At 38.0% G+C, this 17,273-nt stretch overlaps 2 protein-coding genes across 20 annotated transcripts in view; both read left to right on the top strand.

Moving 5' to 3' along the window:
* SOS2 (SOS Ras/Rho guanine nucleotide exchange factor 2) overlaps positions 1-14,186 on the top strand; it is an 89,039-nt gene extending 74,853 nt beyond the window's left edge. For 5 of the 6 annotated variants that reach the window (XM_054513694.2, XM_064571009.1, XM_045900802.3 and 2 more), the window contains 5 exons: positions 50-166; positions 1,642-1,903; positions 2,407-2,448; positions 11,499-11,611; positions 12,460-14,186. In XM_054513694.2, the coding sequence (XP_054369669.1) occupies positions 50-166; positions 1,642-1,903; positions 2,407-2,448; positions 11,499-11,611; positions 12,460-12,969 (1,044 nt within the window). In that variant the 3' untranslated portion in view covers positions 12,970-14,186. The remainder of the gene's footprint in view (positions 1-49; positions 167-1,641; positions 1,904-2,406; positions 2,449-11,498; positions 11,612-12,459) is intronic. The other variant, XM_045900804.3, reaches the window with a different exon arrangement.
* A 152-nt stretch (positions 14,187-14,338) lies between these two features.
* VCPKMT (valosin containing protein lysine methyltransferase) overlaps positions 14,339-17,273 on the top strand; it is a 95,847-nt gene continuing 92,912 nt past the window's right edge. For 11 of the 14 annotated variants that reach the window (XM_064571014.1, XM_064571016.1, XM_064571012.1 and 8 more), the window contains exons 1-4: positions 14,339-15,088; positions 15,186-15,296; positions 15,465-15,537; positions 16,362-16,481. In XM_064571014.1, coding sequence (XP_064427084.1) covers positions 14,673-15,088; positions 15,186-15,296; positions 15,465-15,537; positions 16,362-16,481 — 720 coding nt within the window. In that variant the 5' untranslated portion in view covers positions 14,339-14,672. The remainder of the gene's footprint in view (positions 15,089-15,185; positions 15,297-15,464; positions 15,538-16,361; positions 16,482-17,273) is intronic. The other 3 variants (XM_064571020.1, XM_064571015.1, XM_054513697.2) reach the window with 1 other exon arrangement.

Here is a 17,273-nt window from a genome sequence, read left to right as displayed (position 1 = left end):
TTCCAATAAGATCTAAAACATGTACTTATGGAGATTTGTCTGATTCCAGAGGTTCTTTGAAAACCTTAACCCCATGGGAAGTGCTTCTGAAAAGGAGTTTACAGATTATTTGTTCAACAAGTCACTAGAAATTGAACCCCGAAACTGCAAACAGCCACCTCGATTTGTAAGTTCATTACAATTTAGGAAAAATTGTTTTTTATTTTTATTATTTTTATTTTTATTTATTTATTTTTTTTAGGAAAAATTGTTTTTTAAAACAATATTATCTTCAGTGTTTAGTAACATATTACCATTAAAATTCTAATTTATTTGAATAGCTATTTTTCAGTCCTTTGTTTTGCAGTACTCTTCTATTTCTAAAGTGATACATACTGTGGGAGGCAATGTTATTAGCCTTTTGATAAAATCTGGTTTATCCTTTATTTTTGTAGGACTTCTTTATCTGTCAGCTTTTAAGCCTTCCTAGTATAAGGGGGAAAGTTGTGAGAAAGTGAGAGCTGTAAATGACCAGGAAATGAAAAGACCAGGAAAAAGGAATGAGCAGGTGTATCATGGTTCTTCTGGCCTGACCATGACTCTTGTCATTAGAGCACCATAGTCCATGGTTGCCACTGGAATGAACTTCACGCTAAAATTTGCTGCTGCATTTCCGAGTTATTCTTGGGTTTGCAGTGGCAACAGAAGTAGGGGAAGACCAATTCTAAGTGGTTGAACAGAAAGCAAGATGTGGGAGGAATTAAAAACACTTACAACACATCTACTTTGGGGAGCCTGGGTGGCTCAGTCATTAAGCGTCTACCTCCGGCTCAGGTCATGATCCCAGAGTCCTGGGATCGAGCCCCACATCGGGCTCCCTGCACAGCCAGGAGCCTGTTTCTCCCTCTCCCACTCCCCCTACTTGTGTTCCCTCTCTAGCTGTCTTTCTCTCTGTGTCAAATAAATAAAATCTTAAAAAAAAAAAACCTACTTTGAGCCAAGCAGCAAGATGTTATCTCATCTCCACAACAATTATATGATACAGATCTATTACTCTCATTTTACAAGCAAAAACTGAAGCCCAAAGTTGTTAAATAACTTTTCTAAGGCTGCAAAGCTAGATATCAGCACACTGGAGAGATTTTACCTCAAGTTATCTGAATCTGAGTTCCATGCTTTTTCATTAGGTTACCACTGTGAGAGTTTAAAAGGGGGTGTGGAGGTGGAGGGTGGGAGACAATAGCAGTTTTCTCCAAAAACTTGAAGTACCATTGTGGAGGTTGGTCATTTACTGTTAGGAAGAAAAAAAAAAAAAGTCTTTTGTTTTTCTTGATGCACCTAACATATGTTGTATATATTATGTCCACAGTAAATACATTAAAATTGATACCAATGATTTGAAGAAGTTTAGGTTCAAGTGTTTGGAGAGGAACAAGTTTTCACACAGATTTTCAAGAATTTTATTTCTGCAGTATGAAAAGAGGTTTACTTGTATTCAAGTCCATCTTAAAATTAAGCCAATCAAATCCCACAGTGTTCTACTAGAATGTTACAGGCTGTTTGCAGATTGGGATTTTATTGTACTCTCTTAACTATACGCATTAAGCGATAAAAATAAAGTCCATGCAAATTAGTAATGGTAGTTATGTTTGCTTTTCCTAGCCTAGGAAGTCAACTTTCTCTTTAAAATCTCCTGGAATACGGCCTAATACAGGCCGACATGGCTCTACCTCAGGCACTTTACGAGGTCATCCAACGCCATTAGAAAGAGAACCATGTAAAATGAGCTTTAGTCGGATTGCTGAAACTGATCTTGAATCAACTGTGTCAGCACCAACCTCTCCAAATACACCATCTACTCCACCAGTATCTGCTTCTTCAGACCTTAGTGTGTTTTTAGATGTGGATCTCAACAATTCCTGTGGTATGTATTTGATGTAAACCATTTAGTAAAAAAGGAATCTGATGTTTCAGATAATTCTTCTCATTTTAATTAGGGAACTATATTAGTGTGGAAAGTGGCATTTAAATGTGAAAATAATGGTTAACACAAGGGACTGAAGCATCATTTGTGCATTGTTTATGCATCTTATTTTCTAATTTATTCATTAAACGAAGATTTATTTAGTACCCTTTGGGCCTCATACTACTGCTCTTAAGGGAGCAACAGAGAGTAAGACAACAAGCCGATAAGTTTTGTGAAGGAGATTTAAAAAGTGACTGTGATAGGGAACTAAGAAAGGAATGACATTCCAGCTACAAAGCTAACTTTCCAGTTCATTTCTTTTAAAACTAACATGTCACTAGAGGACGATAAAATTCTGTACTCTCTGTGTTACTACACTTGTTGCTTTATGCAAAAGTATTTTTAAAATAAAACCATGCATACTACCTTTCTTTTCAAATTAATTTTTCTCATTCTAATAGGCAGCAATAGCATCTTTGCTCCAGTCCTCTTGCCACACTCAAGTAAGTAAGAATTTGAGTTGATTAATGATAATGAAATTAATCAAGTTGATTGAATTTGTATATGAGGGGTGCCTGGGTGGCTCAGTCTTTAAGCGTCTGCCTTAGGCTCAGGTCATGATCCCAGGGTCCTGGGATTGAACCCCTCATCAGGCTCCCTGCTCAGCAGGAGGCCTGCTTCTCCCTCTCCCACTCCCCCTGCTTGTGTTCCCTCTCTTGCTATGTCTCTGTCAAATAAATAAAATCTTTAAAAAAAAAAAATTTGTATATGAGTATTTGGGTTTTAGCAACATTAAAAAATTTTTAAAAAATGAAATTCTTATAAATAAATTTAGTTATTTGCTTACAACTGGGTACTATTTAAACTTTACTATAGTTTTCATCATTTTACAACTTACCTGTGGTCTAGGGGCTGTTCGACCTTGAACAAATTACTTAGCATCTCCAACCCTGTTAAGGATCAAATGAGATAACGATGTAGAGCACCAAGCATATTGGTTGGCACAGAATGAACAGTGATTTCATATCAGTTGCCTCTCCTCTTTCCCATCCCAACTCATTTTCCTATGTGGATTATATATTTAAATGTTTATCAGGTTCCCAGACTAGCCCTTGATCACTTGTTTCTTCACTTGATCTTATTTAGTTAAGGCAGTTATTTTAGTAAAACACTATTCTGCCATTCTCAGTTATTTCATAATGTAAATGCTGTCACCGTTCTTTCTATGGTCATTTGTTTAAAACAACCCAGGGGTGCCTGGCTCAGTCTGTTAAGCATCTGCCTTCTGCTCGGGTCATGATCTCAGGGTCCAGGGATCAAGCCCTGTGTGTCGGGCTCCCTGCTCAGCGGGGAGTCTGCTTCTCTCTCTGCCTTTTCCCCCCAACCCCCCGGCTTGTGCTCTCTCTTGCTCTCTCTCTCTCTCAAATAATTAAATAAAATCTTTAAAAACAACAACCACCACCACCACCCAAAAAGGTACAGAGTAGCTTCAGGAATAATTCCCCCAATCTGGAGGACTTCTGCTTCTATGATATTAAAATGTATATAATTTAGGTAGTAGCAAGAGAGTTCCTGTCTAATGAGAAAAGTAAGGTTAGTCTTTTAAATGTTTACAATTCTATATTTTAATATTTAAATTTTTATCAAAGTGATATATGCATACAGTTTAAAAGGCTAATAGTGCTAAACACTGAAAATGAAATTGCTAGCAGTTCCCTACCCCATGTCTCCCCATGTCTTTTCTTGTTCTCCAGTGACACGTTCACATTTTTAAATGGTGTTTTCATATTTTTCTCTTTTGAATCATTAGTTTTAGACACTGATTTCCTATTACAGTAGATGAGAATTTTGCCCTTTATTCTAATATACTTGTCACATTTTGGGAAAATATTATTCACTATTAGGTCAAGTAGTGTATACTGTGATTATGTTTCCTCTGTTTCATGAAGTTAATGATAAACTCATTAATGCTTAGGTGTTTTTGTTGGTTGGTTTTTCAAACATCTGTTGCTCACACCCTTTCTTAGCGCAGTTTTCCATAAGGTCAGACCACTAAGGACAGTTGTCAGGATTTTCGTTTTGCTGTTTAACCTGGAAACTTCCTTCCTGGTGCCCTTTTGTTCTGCTCCAGTTTGGACTGGTTGCTCTCTTGGCCTCTCACCCAGCTGTCATCCTAGAAATTCCTTCACCTCTCTCCTGTGTTGGATCCTTGTTTTTTTGGACTCCTTGTCTTCTTTCTTGATATGCTCCCTTATTTTGGTAGAGGCACATCCTCTAGTAGCTACCTGAGAAAGGATAAAAAGATAAAAAGTGTTTAAGTTTTTGTATTTCTGAAAATGTATTTAATATATTTAATTGTTAATAGTTTGTCTGGGTATAGAATTATAACTCCTTTTCACCAAGAATTTTGAAGGTATTTTCCTATGGTCTTCTTGCTTTCAAACTTGCTGTTTAGAAGTCCAGTGTCATTCACTCATAAATTGTTCATGCATAGTTTTTAAACACCTGATATGTGCAGGCACAATTCTAGGTGCAAGAGATGTGGCACTGAACAAAATAGAAATCTGTCAATGACCCTCTAGTTTCAATCCTTTTTTTAAAACTAGAGTATACTTGCTGTAGCAAAGGGACCCAAAAATACAGAACCTTAAATGAAATAGAACTCTATTTCTCACAATAGCCAAGGCAAGTAGATACCTCTGTTCCACAAGCTAGTAGGGCAATTCAGGAATCTCAAAATGGGGCTTCCATCTCTGAGTTTTGAGCAACTCCAGTTGTTACCATTTTCCAGCCAGCAGGAAGGTGAAGGTCAGTAGGTTTTGTTAGAAAAACATGATCTGCGGGGCGCCTGGGTGGCTCAGTTGGTTGGGTGCTGCCTTTGACTCAGGTCATGATCTCAGGGTCCTGGGATCGAGCCCCAGGTTGGGCTCCCTGCTCAGGGGGGGAGTCTGCTTCTCCCTCTCTCTCTCTGACCCTCCCCCTGCTCATGCTCTCTTTCTCTCTCTTTTTCTCTCAAATAAATTAAAATCTTTTTAAAAAAGAAAAGAAAAACATGATCTGGGAGTTGCTCGCATTACTCCTGCTCTCATTCCATTGGTCAAAACTTAGCTACAAGGGGGGCTGAGAAATCTTGTCTGTAGTTTAGGCAGCCTTTTGTCTTGCTAAAATACATGGGATCCTATTACTTAAAGGAAGAAAAAGAAAGGTACACTGGGGGACAGTTAGAAGTCTCTGCCACAGTATATTCAAGAAAGTTGTAGAATCTTCTCTTTATTCTTGATGATCTATACATTCACAATGATCTGCTTTAATATGAGTCATTTTTTCCTTTCATTTTGCTATCTACTTATTAAGCCCTTTAAATTTAGAGATTCATGTCTTTGATTTCTTGAAAATGTTCCTCATATGGTTTTGTTAATAATTTCCTCCCAAACATGTTCTCTGACTTGCTTTTTGAGTTCCTTTTCTATATCGTATATCCTAGATTGAGCCTCCAGTTTTCTTGTCTTTTATCTCTTATTGTCCATCGCTTTGTTTTCTTGTGGTTTTCTGCAAGATTTCACTTCATCTTCCAACTCTTTTTTTTAATCTATCATGATTTTGAATTCCCCAAAAATTCTTTCTAGTTTCCTCTGTTCATGCCAATTTTATGTCATCCTATTATTCTGGTTTCATGGATTCACTGTCTTATCTCCCATAGGATATTATAGTGATTATAGTGTTCTTGAAAAAATAAAAATTGTTTCTGGTTTTATTTCCTTTCTGAGTTGCATCTGTTAGTTTAGTCTATTGTCTTTCATGTTGGAGTCTTTCTGTCTTTCTTGTCTGGTCTCCTTAGCTTTCCATATTTTAGAGTGAGGCAGTATAAACTGATGGGAAATTCTGTATCCACGGGCAGAGCTCGTTGACGTGTAGGTTTCACTCTAGAGTAATAGAGTGATGAGAAGTTTTTTTATTTAGGAAATCCCCAAACATCAGAATCTATGAGGCCTCCTTTCTAGGACTGTTTAATTTTTCCAAAGAAAGATCTTTGAATATTCTGCCTGGGTGGTCTGAACATTTAGTATGAAAATCTGTGTTTTCAGCACGGTCTGCTGGCTCTAGTCTGATGTTTAGATTCACCAGAAAATAAAACCCCCAGTCTCCCACAGAGTTTTAATTCCTCCTTATTTAGATTTAATCAGGTCTTCTGTTTTTCATGCCCATGTCTTTCATTATACCAAGTGCCTTTAACTCCTGATCCCGCCTTTCATTCTGTGGGGGCACATTAAGTGCTGTTTGTCAGTATCATTAACTGTAGACATTTGGGTTTCATCTTCTCCATTTGTCTCTTCTTATACATTGTAGTCCACCTTCATGTATTGAAACTTCAGGGTTCAGATGTTTCCCGGCTTCACTGAAGTTTGTTTCGTATTGTCCTTGTTGTTCTGGGTGATGTTTTTACTACGTATATTAGTTTCTTCTAGTGCTGCTCCAACAAAGTACCACAGACTAAGTGGCTTAGAAGATCACAGTTCTGGAGGCTCTAAGTCCCCAAGTCAAGGGGTTGGCAGGGCCTTGCTCCTTCTGAAACATGGAAGAGAGAATCTTTCTTTGCCTCTTCTAGCTTCTGGTCTTTGCTGACAATCTTTGGCCTCCTTTGGTTTATGGGTGCATCATCTCAGTCTCTACCTCTGTTGTGAGATGGTCATCTTCTCCCTGCATGTTTCTTTGTCCCTTCTCCTCTCCTTCTAAAGATCTCAGTCATACTGGATTAAAGCCCACTTTCGTCCTAACTTGATTACATATCTGTAAAGACCCTATTTCTAAATAAGGTTGTGTTGACAGGTACTGGGGGTTAACACTTCAGCATATCTCTTGGGGGGACACAATTCAACCCATAACACCAAGTGATTTTAGAATCAGGAGTTCTAGACATTATTTTGGATGGCAGTAAAATACATTTTCCATATGATAAGGAAAATTTCATTTTGAAATTTAATGGAAAATGTTGAGAATAACTGCATAAAATTCTGACTCTCCTAAAACAAATCCTGAAAGAAAGAATATAGTATGTATGAAAAGTGCTCACATACAATGGGAAAAAACAGCAAGACTTCATTAACAATGGACATGAATAGACCGTTCACATCAAAGTCTGAGCAAGCCTGTGTTAAAAGTTACTCTCATACATTACTTATCCCTTGTAAATTGGTATATTAGTATGACCCTTTTGGAAAGAAATCTGTAAACAACATGTCAAACCATAAAAATATTCACACCCTTTGGTCTTAATTCAATAGGAAATTGAATACTTACTTTGTACCAGTTACCCTGCTAGGTACTGTAGATTCAGTGGCAAACAAAAAAGACCAAGTTTCTGTCTTCATTTATACAAAATATCATTTTTGGGCAGAAGTCACATACGTGAAGATCACATTGTTCATTCTGCTCTCTTAGCTTCTCTAACTATACTTTCAGCTCCCTAGTCTCTCTTGCTTGTTTCTCTTCATATCCCCAACCTGTAAAGATTGGAAGGCCACAAGATTCAGTCCCTGGACCTCTTCTCACTCACTTGGTTGGCCCATTCAGTCTTATATCATCTGTATAATGATAATTCCCCAATTTTTTCCTCTACCTAGAACCTCTCTCTTGACCTTTTGACCCATATACTCAGTAACCTATTTGACATCTCCATTTACATAGTTAATAGGAATCTCAAACTTCTCCAAAACTGAGCTTGTTTTCATCCCCTCCAAAGATGTTCTTCCCACTGCCTCCTTATCCCAGTTCTAAACTGCATCTAATTGCTTGGGCTAAAAATATGAGTTATCTTTTACTTCTCTCTTTTTCTCATACCCCAAATGTGATTCATCAACAAATCTTGTTTACCCTCAGAATATATCCAGAATCTATTTCTCACCATCTCTTCTGCTATCACCTTGATCCAAGCCACCATAATCTCTTACCTGGTTTATTATAGTGGCATCCTAACTTCCCGTCTTCCCCATAGTCTGTTTTCAATATAGCAGCCAGGTTGTTTTAGAATGTAGGTCAGACCAAAAAAAAGAATGTAGGTTAGACTTGTCTCACCTGTGCTTGAAGCCCTCCAGTGGCTATCTCAAAGTAAAAGCCAAAGTTCTTTTAAAGGGCCCAGAAGGTTCTATGCATTTTAGCCTCTTTTGATATGTCAGACTTCATCACCTAGTATTCACCCCCATCACTTACTCTACTCCAGCTACTCTGCCTCCTGCACACAATAGACACATTCCCACATCAAGACTTCTGTTTTTGCCATTCCCTCTGCTTAGAATGCTCTTCACCTATTTGGCCACTTTGCAGACTCTCATGCCTCCTTCAGGCTTTTGCCCATTATTACCTGAGTGAGGTCTTCCCTAGTGACCCCATTTAAAATTGCTCCCCTCCTATCTCTTCCTATCCACCTTCCCTACCTAATATTTCTTCTTCTAATTTATAGCCATAATACTTTTACTTAATTACCAAATCTGTTCTCTCTCCCCAACCTAGAATATAAGCTCCATAAGGACATGAATATTTGCCCGTTGTTGTTCACTACTCTAGCTATAGTGCCTAGAACAGCCCCTGACACTGTAGCAGTTATGCAGTGAGTATTTGTTGAAAAAATGGATGGATGGATGTCAAAAAATTGGAAGTGACTTACCTATCTAACATTACAGAAATCATTTAGTAATTTATTCTACATTCGTTAGTTTGGAACACTGAAACTATTAAAAATGCTTACAAAAACTGATCATATAGGGAAGTGCTCTTGATAGAAAATAAAACTGTGTTCACAGTTCATCAAGGGTTATTGAGTGCCCGCTATGAAGAAGTATAACATAGTGTTTAAGTGGTCTCCTGTAGAGTCAGACCTGTATTCAAAAACTCACAGCTTTTCCACCATCATTCAGATATTCTCTGCTTCCATGAGTGTGTATTTCTGTAAGGAAGAGAAGACTCACCTAAGTCTGACTTAAACAATAAAAAAGCATTCTGACTCACATAATTGGAAGTCTAGAGGAAGGCTGCTTTAAGACTTGTTGAATCAGTGGCTCAGTGATGTTATCAAAGACCAGGTTTCTTTTGCCTCTTCAATGTTGTGTCCAAATTATCAGTTTTACCTAAGGCTGTTTTCCCTCAAGGTCATAAGAGTGGTGGCAGGAACAATAATGGTTGTGTGCTTTTTTGTTCTGTCAGGTAAGAAGGAAAGAGAGAGGTACAGAGACAGACTGGCAGAGTGCTTTTCCAGAAGGGCAAGGAACTTTCTTTTTGGTAGCCGCTAGCAGATCTTTCACATTTCACTGGTCTGAACTAGGTCACATGCCTACAGCTACATCAGTCACTCTGGATGAAGGAATGGATTACACTGATTGACTTGGTCTAATCAGGCCCCATCTTTGGAGCTATGGGATAAGGTCAGCTCCCCGGAGCAAAACACAGGGCTGCATGCATGAAGGGGAAGAGATAAAAATCTGATCATGTTAAGAAGGTGAGAAGTGAGTCCCATGCCCGCCTCTTTTTTTTCTTTTTTACTTTTTAAAAAGTATTTATTACTGGGGTGCCTGGCTGGCTCAGTGAGTAGAGCATGCGACTCTTGATCTTAGGGTCATGAGTTCAAACCCCGTGTTGGGCATAGAGCTTACTTTTTAAAAAATAAAGTGTTTTTTTTTTAAGTATTTATTATTGAAGTATAGTTGACATACAATGATATATTAGTTTTAGATGTACAACATAGTGATTTGACAATTCTCTCCATTATTCAGTGTTCACCACAAGTGTAGTCACTCTGTGTCACCATATAGTATTACAATATTATTGACTATATTCCCTATGCTGTACTTTTTATTTCTCTGACTTATTTTATAACTAGAAGTTTGTGCCTCTTAATCCCCTTCACCTATTTCGCCCATCCCCTTATCCTCCTCCACTCTGGCAGCCACCAGTTTGTTGTCTGTATTTATGAGTCTGTTTCTTTTTGTTTTGTTTTGTTCTTCAGAATTCACATATAAGTGAAATCATATGGTATTTTTCTTTGTCTGATTTATACCACTTAGCCTAATACCCTCTAGGCCCATCCATATTGTTGCAAATGACAAGATCGCCTTCTTTTTTGTGGCTGAGCAGTATTCCTCTGTGTGTGTGCGCACGCTCACGTGCGAGCGCCATATTATCTTCTTTATCCATTCATCTGTTGGTGAATACTTGGGTTGCTTCCATCTCTCGACTATTGTAAATAATGCTCCACTGAACATAGGGGTGCATATATCTTTTTGAACTAGTGTTTTAGTTTTCTTTGGGTAAATAGTAGTGGAATTACAAGATCATATGGTATTTCTATTTTTCTCTTTTTTGAGGAGCCTTCATATTGTTTTCTACAGTGGGTGTGCCAGTTTACATTCCCACCAATAGTGCATGAGGGTTCCCTTCTCTCCACATCCTCACCAACACTTGTTATTTCTCTGATTGGAGTTGGGGTGCACTGGGCCAAACTGGCCAACTAAACCACATGGGATAGATTCACTATCACCAAGAGTAGTTTGCTCCCAAAGACAGGGCATAAGATGCTGGTCAGGCAAAAGGAATATATCTACAGCAGATAGTGCTCTGCCTGACCTCCCACACCATCCGCCAAACACCCCATAGGAATACTTTTTCTACTTTTGACACCCTGAGTCAACAGGACCCATGAAGTGACTGCAGAGTCACCAGATCAGGACAGCAGTTTTTTACATGGAGTAATGAGATTGACATCTTTACTTGGATATCACATAAGGAGTTCACACTCAGTGTGTTTAAAATTAAACTCATCAACTTTCCCAACTAGTTCCTGTGAGCCCAATCTTAGTATAATGATCAACAAGACATGGGCACTGCTTTTATAACAAGTCTTGGTCAACAAACAGAGTTGGTCCATAACTACAGGTATTTTTTTTATCATATGAAAAAAAAATAAATGAAATAGTTCTTATTCTATGTCTTTGGCATAGAATTTTCCCCTGAATGCTTTATTATTTTGTAAATTCTCTTTGATGTGGTTATATAACATGTCCTTTATCACTGAGAAATTTGCAAAGAGAAAGGGTTATTTGATACAACCCTACCTTTTGGTCTCCTATTTGGAGGTTTTATTACCTTTGTAGAAATAGATCTGATACTCGCTGCTTCAAAAACACAAGGTCTCTGATTATGTATGATCTTCCTCTGGAAGTTACCACAGTTTATACAAATATGTTTGTTTTGTGTGTTTTAGATGTAAAAAGGTTTTTCAGGGAGCAGAATCTCATTATTAATCTTACTTAAATTGTATATTTTCATGTAGCTGTAGTACCTCCCAGATGCCAAGCACTACCACTGTGCTAGTGCTTAGGGATACAAAAATGAATATGCCCTGCCCTCAAAAAGCTTGCAGTTAAGTGTAGAGTATAGGTCAACCAACAGTTGAGTACAGTACAATTTGACATTTACTACAGCAGAGGTGATCACAGATTGAGATAAAGTCTTGTCTTACGCTTGCACTGTGAATTGTGGTGAAACTAATCTTTCTTACCCCCAGAGTCCTTCTTCAGTTCATGTGGCAGTTTACACAAACTAAGTGAAGAGCAGCTGCTGATTCCTCCTCCGCTTCCTCCTCGAAAGAAGTTTGATCATGACGCTTCAAATTCCAAGGTAGCCAACAGCACTCAGGTTTGCCTTAGCTTATTCAATTTATTCAAAGTTGTGAACCTTCAAAATAATTCTCGTTCTTATAAAAAGTCTGTCAATTACAATTTGGCTACCCTGTATGGTATTTAAACATTTTGGTTGTTTTATTTGAAAAATACTTTAAATAATTGCTTAATTCTTGTTAATATTTTTTTCTAAAAAGAGGCTGGGCAGATTCACAGATACTCAGAAGTGTGTTTTCTTTCTGGTAGAAAGGGGAAGAACTTTAGTATTCAAAGCATTCTTCAAATTTAAACCAGTAATTCTCAAACTTCAGGCTGCATCAGAATCACCTGGGAGGCTTGTTAAAAGCAGATTGCCGAGTTTCTGATTCAGTAGGTCTAGGGTGGGACCCAGGAATTTGCATTTTTTAACAAGTTCCCTACTGGTACTGATGCTGCTGGTCCCTGGATCACACTTTGAGAACCACCACGGTAAGCCTTACTGGGGAAAGTAGATGACCAGAAGGCAGAAGCTGGACTTCGAGTTCCCTTGACATCATGTCCTTTAACGTCTACAAAGCTATGTATTCCTTTCACTCACTTGCCTATTACAATTAAAACTCATAAATTTTTGAAAGGTGAGGCTTTATATTCTAAGATTTCAATTAAAACATCTCATATATAAAAATATTAAACTAGGCCCTAAATTAAACTGGGAGTATTTTACTCATGAATCTGATCATTAAATCAGATTAACCTATTTTGAGCTTCTGGATTTAACTGAACACATAAGAATTTTTCAGTCTTTTAAAGCTTAACAGATTTTTCAGGAGAATGGAGGTATAATTTAATTTTTTTTTTTTTTTTGAGGGAAATACGAAATCTGATGATGACCCCCCTGCTATTCCACCAAGACAACCTCCTCCTCCAAAGGTAAAACCCAGAGTTCCTGCTCCTACTGGTGCATTTGATGGGCCTCTGCATAGTCCACCTCCACCACCGCCAAGAGATCCTCTTCCTGATACCCCTCCACCAGTTCCCCTCCGGCCTCCAGAACACTTTATAAACTGTCCATTTAATCTTCAGCCACCTCCACTAGGACATCTTCACAGAGATCCAGACTGGTTCAGAGACGTTAGTACCTGTCCAAATTCGCCAAATACTCCTCCTAGCACACCCTCTCCGAGAGTACCACGTCGATGCTACATGCTCAGTTCTAGTCACAACAACCTTGCTCATCCTCAAGCTCCCCCTGTTCCACCAAGGCAGAATTCAAGCCCTCACCTACCAAAACTGCCACCAAAGACTTACAAACGGGAGCTTTCGCACCCTCCGTCATACAGACTGCCTTTGCTAGAAAATGCGGAAACTCCTCAATGACCTTAGCCATATGTAGTCATTGACACTGGAATGGTATTTGTAAAGGGTTTTTTTTAATTTATTCAAAAAAAGGCATAGTATTTTAGTACTTTTTACAAATAATGCTCTTACAAAAATGCTACTGATCAAATAAGCTTTTAAAAATCGGAAAAATAAAAATACAGAAGTCCTTTATCATTATCCTCAGGTGATCAGTAGCATTGCCTTGTCTTGGATCCTCAGTGCTGCCAAAAGGCCAGTATAAAGAATTTATATTTGCACTGTAGACTCTGCTAAAGTATGGTTTAAAGTGACATTGATTGCACTGAAAGGGGATAGTGCATTTGTGGAATTTTTCAAATTTGGCAAATAGATGCCTTTTTAAGGCAATGAATTTACACAAATATAGGGCGTGTATGGTATTACTGATTTTTAAAACTCTTTGACCATCTTCTAGTTTTTACTTCTAATTTTTACACTTAAGAGAATTGTGAAAAACACCCACTGTTCTTAAACTCTTTAATGCCATGTCTTAAATGCCACAATTTGCTGCTGAAGACAAAAATGAAAAATAGAATGAAAATAATAGAATGCACTGTGTTCATTATTTTGTCAAAATGTATACAGAGACTACCTAACCCAATCATAGAGGGAAAAAGGGCATGTATCTCATTCAGATGTGCCTTTTGTTTTTGCAGACTATGGTGTCTTTAGCTAATGAGTTGCCTATTGGAAAACAAAGTTAATTAATATGCCATGTATGTACAGTTTTGTTTATATTGTATATTTAAAGATAATGCTAATAACCTATATAAATTTAAGTGACTCGAGGCCTATAATACAATCTGCTACTTTACTAATTGAGAGATTCAGAGAAAAATTTCTTATGGCACAGGAACCAACTGCCTTGCCCTCAAAACCTAGTAACTTTCTCTATAAATCTCATGTTAACTAAAATTTAAAAAAATTTTTTTTTAGATTGGTAACATCTAAACCAGCAAACATACTTAAAGCTTTATTAAACTTTTTATTCAGAGAAGTGAGTAAAAGTTTTATTTGCCATTTGGACTCCTGGGTTCAAAGTGATGAAAAAGCGTGTTTTGCTGATAGTGCTGTAGCAGCCGTTGTAAAGTAGCCAAAAGCCACGTTGTTTATTTACTGGTCTGTGGCCTTTTACTGTGCTTTGTATCAGAGTTCTTAACAAGATTAATAAATCACCCCAGTCTTAATTTTTAAAAGACTTTTAAATACGTGTTTTCATTATAAGGAACAAGGGGAGAGATTGTTGAGTTCTGTGGAAATACATACACCCACATTATTTTCAGTATTTTGTGCAACTTAAATTACATAATCCCAAGGAATTTAAGTGATGTAAATTTTAGAAGGATAACTTTGTCTTAACTGTTAAAACGCAATCAGCAAGCTTCCAGCAACCATTTTTATGCATTCAAATGAAAAATTAGGAGCATGCTAAGGAAACTCTTGATAAGGAGGATTATACCCTTCTTGGTACGATCTTGGAAGCTGCCTGGATTTAAGGCCAGTAACTACCGAGTGAATTAGTCCCCAGGTAAAAACACCCCAGGTAAAGAGCAGGTGACAATATTAGCTTGTCTGGAAGAGTAATTTAAGCTGCCTGCTTGTTAAGCCAGGCTTGTAATTTAGAGGAGGCCGACCTACAGGCCTGGGAAGCGTGTGGTCCGGTGCTCAAGCACGCGCCGGTAATGCTGCCTTCCCAGTTTTTGTGCTTCTGCGCACGCGCCTTGGCGCCAACTTCGCCACTAGGAGGCGCCGGGCCCTCTTCGGGCCGGCCTTGGGGCGGTGCGTGTGGGTGTGACGTCACTGCGCGCGCCGCATCTTGTTTCCGGGCAGCGATGGCGGCTACCCTGGAGTCCTCGGTGGAGGACCCACTGCGGAACTTCGTTCGAGTTTTGGAAAAGCGAGATGGCACGGTGTTACGACTGCAGCAGTATGGCTCCGGCGGCGTGGGCTGCGTTGTTTGGGATGCTGCCATTGTCCTTTCTAAGTACTTGGAAACGCCCGGGTTTTCCGGCGATGGGGCCCACGCTCTGAGCCGGCGATCGGTGCTGGAGCTGGGCTCCGGCACTGGGGCCGTGGGGCTCATGGCTGCTACCCTTGGGTAAGAGCTGGCAGGAGGGGGTGCCGCTTTGTTCGGGAAACCCGGATTAGTGGTTTAGCACGTTTGTGCCTACACTTCGATCGACGTTATTTTATAGGGCTGATGTTGTGGTCACAGATCTTGAGGAATTGCAAGACTTGCTGAAGATGAATATTAATATGAACAAGCATCTTGTCACTGGTTCTGTTCAAGCCAAGGTACTGAAATGGTTTGTATGGCCTTTCAGCTTGTTTTAAGATAACGATTTGTAGTTTGCTTTAAATTGCGTTTCACTAAAAGCATAGTTAATACGAAGGGAACTTTCCAGAACTTGTTTATAAAACAATATTTTAAATTATTAAAGCAACAGTTAAAATATCTGCTTGACATTTTTAAGGGGGGAAGAAATAGAAGACTTGACTTCTCCGCCAGACTACATACTGATGGCTGACTGCATATACTACGAAGAGGTAAGTATTCAGTGAGTGAAGTGTCCATCTTTAGAATTTGTACCATAATTTGTGGATTCCAAAGTGCACATTTCTTCACATTTTAACATTTCTGAATGCAGGATATTTGTCCTATAGTTGATGACACAGTAAAGAACATAAAGGTTACCAGAAACTATATACATATACTCGTGATAAACAAAAGACCTGTGAAACATGTTGACAAAAGTGTTATGTGCATTTTACTAGAGGCTTCTGTAATATTTTAAAGGTTTTGCTATTTGGATCGGTTTCTGAAAAGCTAAGGTTTTTTTTTTTTTTAAGCTCTTCCTAGGGAACATGTTAACCATGACATTGAGAATTAAGTTGCATTGTAAAGAATTCATTGTTCTATGGCAAGATTGATTCAGAATGATATTTTTAAAAATATCAGTTTGTTTCATATTGTGGGCATCACATTTTTTAAAATAACAAACATTGAACTAACTTACGTTCAAGTTAGGGTCAAACTTACTTTTGTGGGTAAAATCCCAAGTTAAAATAGATTAAATAAAATTAATTTTTTAAGAGTGAGGTCAGTTTCATTTGTTTTCCTATGGGAACTCCAAAATGCAGTCATTTGAGTTTTTTAGAAATTGAAATAAATTGATTAGGTTGATTAGTGAAGAGGAGTTTACCAATCATTAGTTACAGAGCTTTAACCCCATGTACTTTGTTGACTGATTCAAAGATGGATAAATTGGAGGGGAGTTATAGTTACTCTCCACTTCCCCCATCCCCCTTTTATAGTAAAAATAGAAATTTTTGAAAATCATAAAGTAAAAGTGATACTCCTTTTTGAACAGTCTTTGGAGCCATTGTTGAAAACTCTAAAAGATCTTAGTGGATTTGAGACTTGTATTATATGTTGTTACGAACAACGAACAATGGGAAAAAATCCAGAAATTGAGAAAAAATATTTTGAGGTAAGTACTAGATCTGTTTTTGTAGTGCTTTATGTGACTTCATTGATGCTTTCTGTGACCATGTGTTCAAGTATATTATGGTAATTTTGAGTGGGGAACACATTCTGCTTGTATGAATCCGTGGAGAGTATCCTTCATTGCCCACCATTCTACTAAGCTTCTCCCCTCCACCTTTTTCATCTTTTCTGGTCCTTTTTTTTTTTTCTTTTCTAATAAGTTGATCTAGTATCTACAGAACAACCTAAAATAATAATGGTGACACCCTTGTCTTTTCTGGGAAAGTTTTCCATGTTTCTTTATTAAATATGATGCTGGCTTTTGGGAACATATTGATGACATGTGTATTACTTTTGGAAAGTACGTCATAGAAACATATGTGATATGTTTTTACTTCTGTGCTTATCTCTACCATTTTTATGAAAGCTTCAACCAAGATATGCTGTCTACTTTCTGGGGTGTTTTTTGTTTTTTGGGTTTTTTTGACTTTTTATTTTTAAATAATTAAAGACTCACAGGAAGTTGCAAAAGTAGTACATAGAGCCCCATGTATCTTTCACCCATCTTCCCCCAGTGGTCATCCAAACCCTTTTGATGGGCAAAAATCCATCACATTGTAAGTGACTCCTCTTGAGGGTACACCTACACAGTCCTGCAGTTTAGCCACTGATGGGACTACTTCGCTTAAGTAAGAATGCAGATACATGACTCTGCCTCAGATAGGTGCTAAAATTGTTTTTATTTTCATGTTTTTCTTGAAAGTAAAGAATGTTAATAAACTCTTGAGACTATAAT

This window comes from Mirounga angustirostris, unplaced genomic scaffold (assembly GCF_029215605.1).
Source record: "Mirounga angustirostris isolate CCGP_5_RB_7025 unplaced genomic scaffold, mMirAng1.0.hap1 SCAF_9, whole genome shotgun sequence".
Taxonomy (NCBI): domain Eukaryota; kingdom Metazoa; phylum Chordata; class Mammalia; order Carnivora; family Phocidae; genus Mirounga; species Mirounga angustirostris.
The sequence above is the reverse complement of the archived record's forward strand: the minus strand, read 5'-3'. Positions and strand labels throughout refer to the sequence as shown.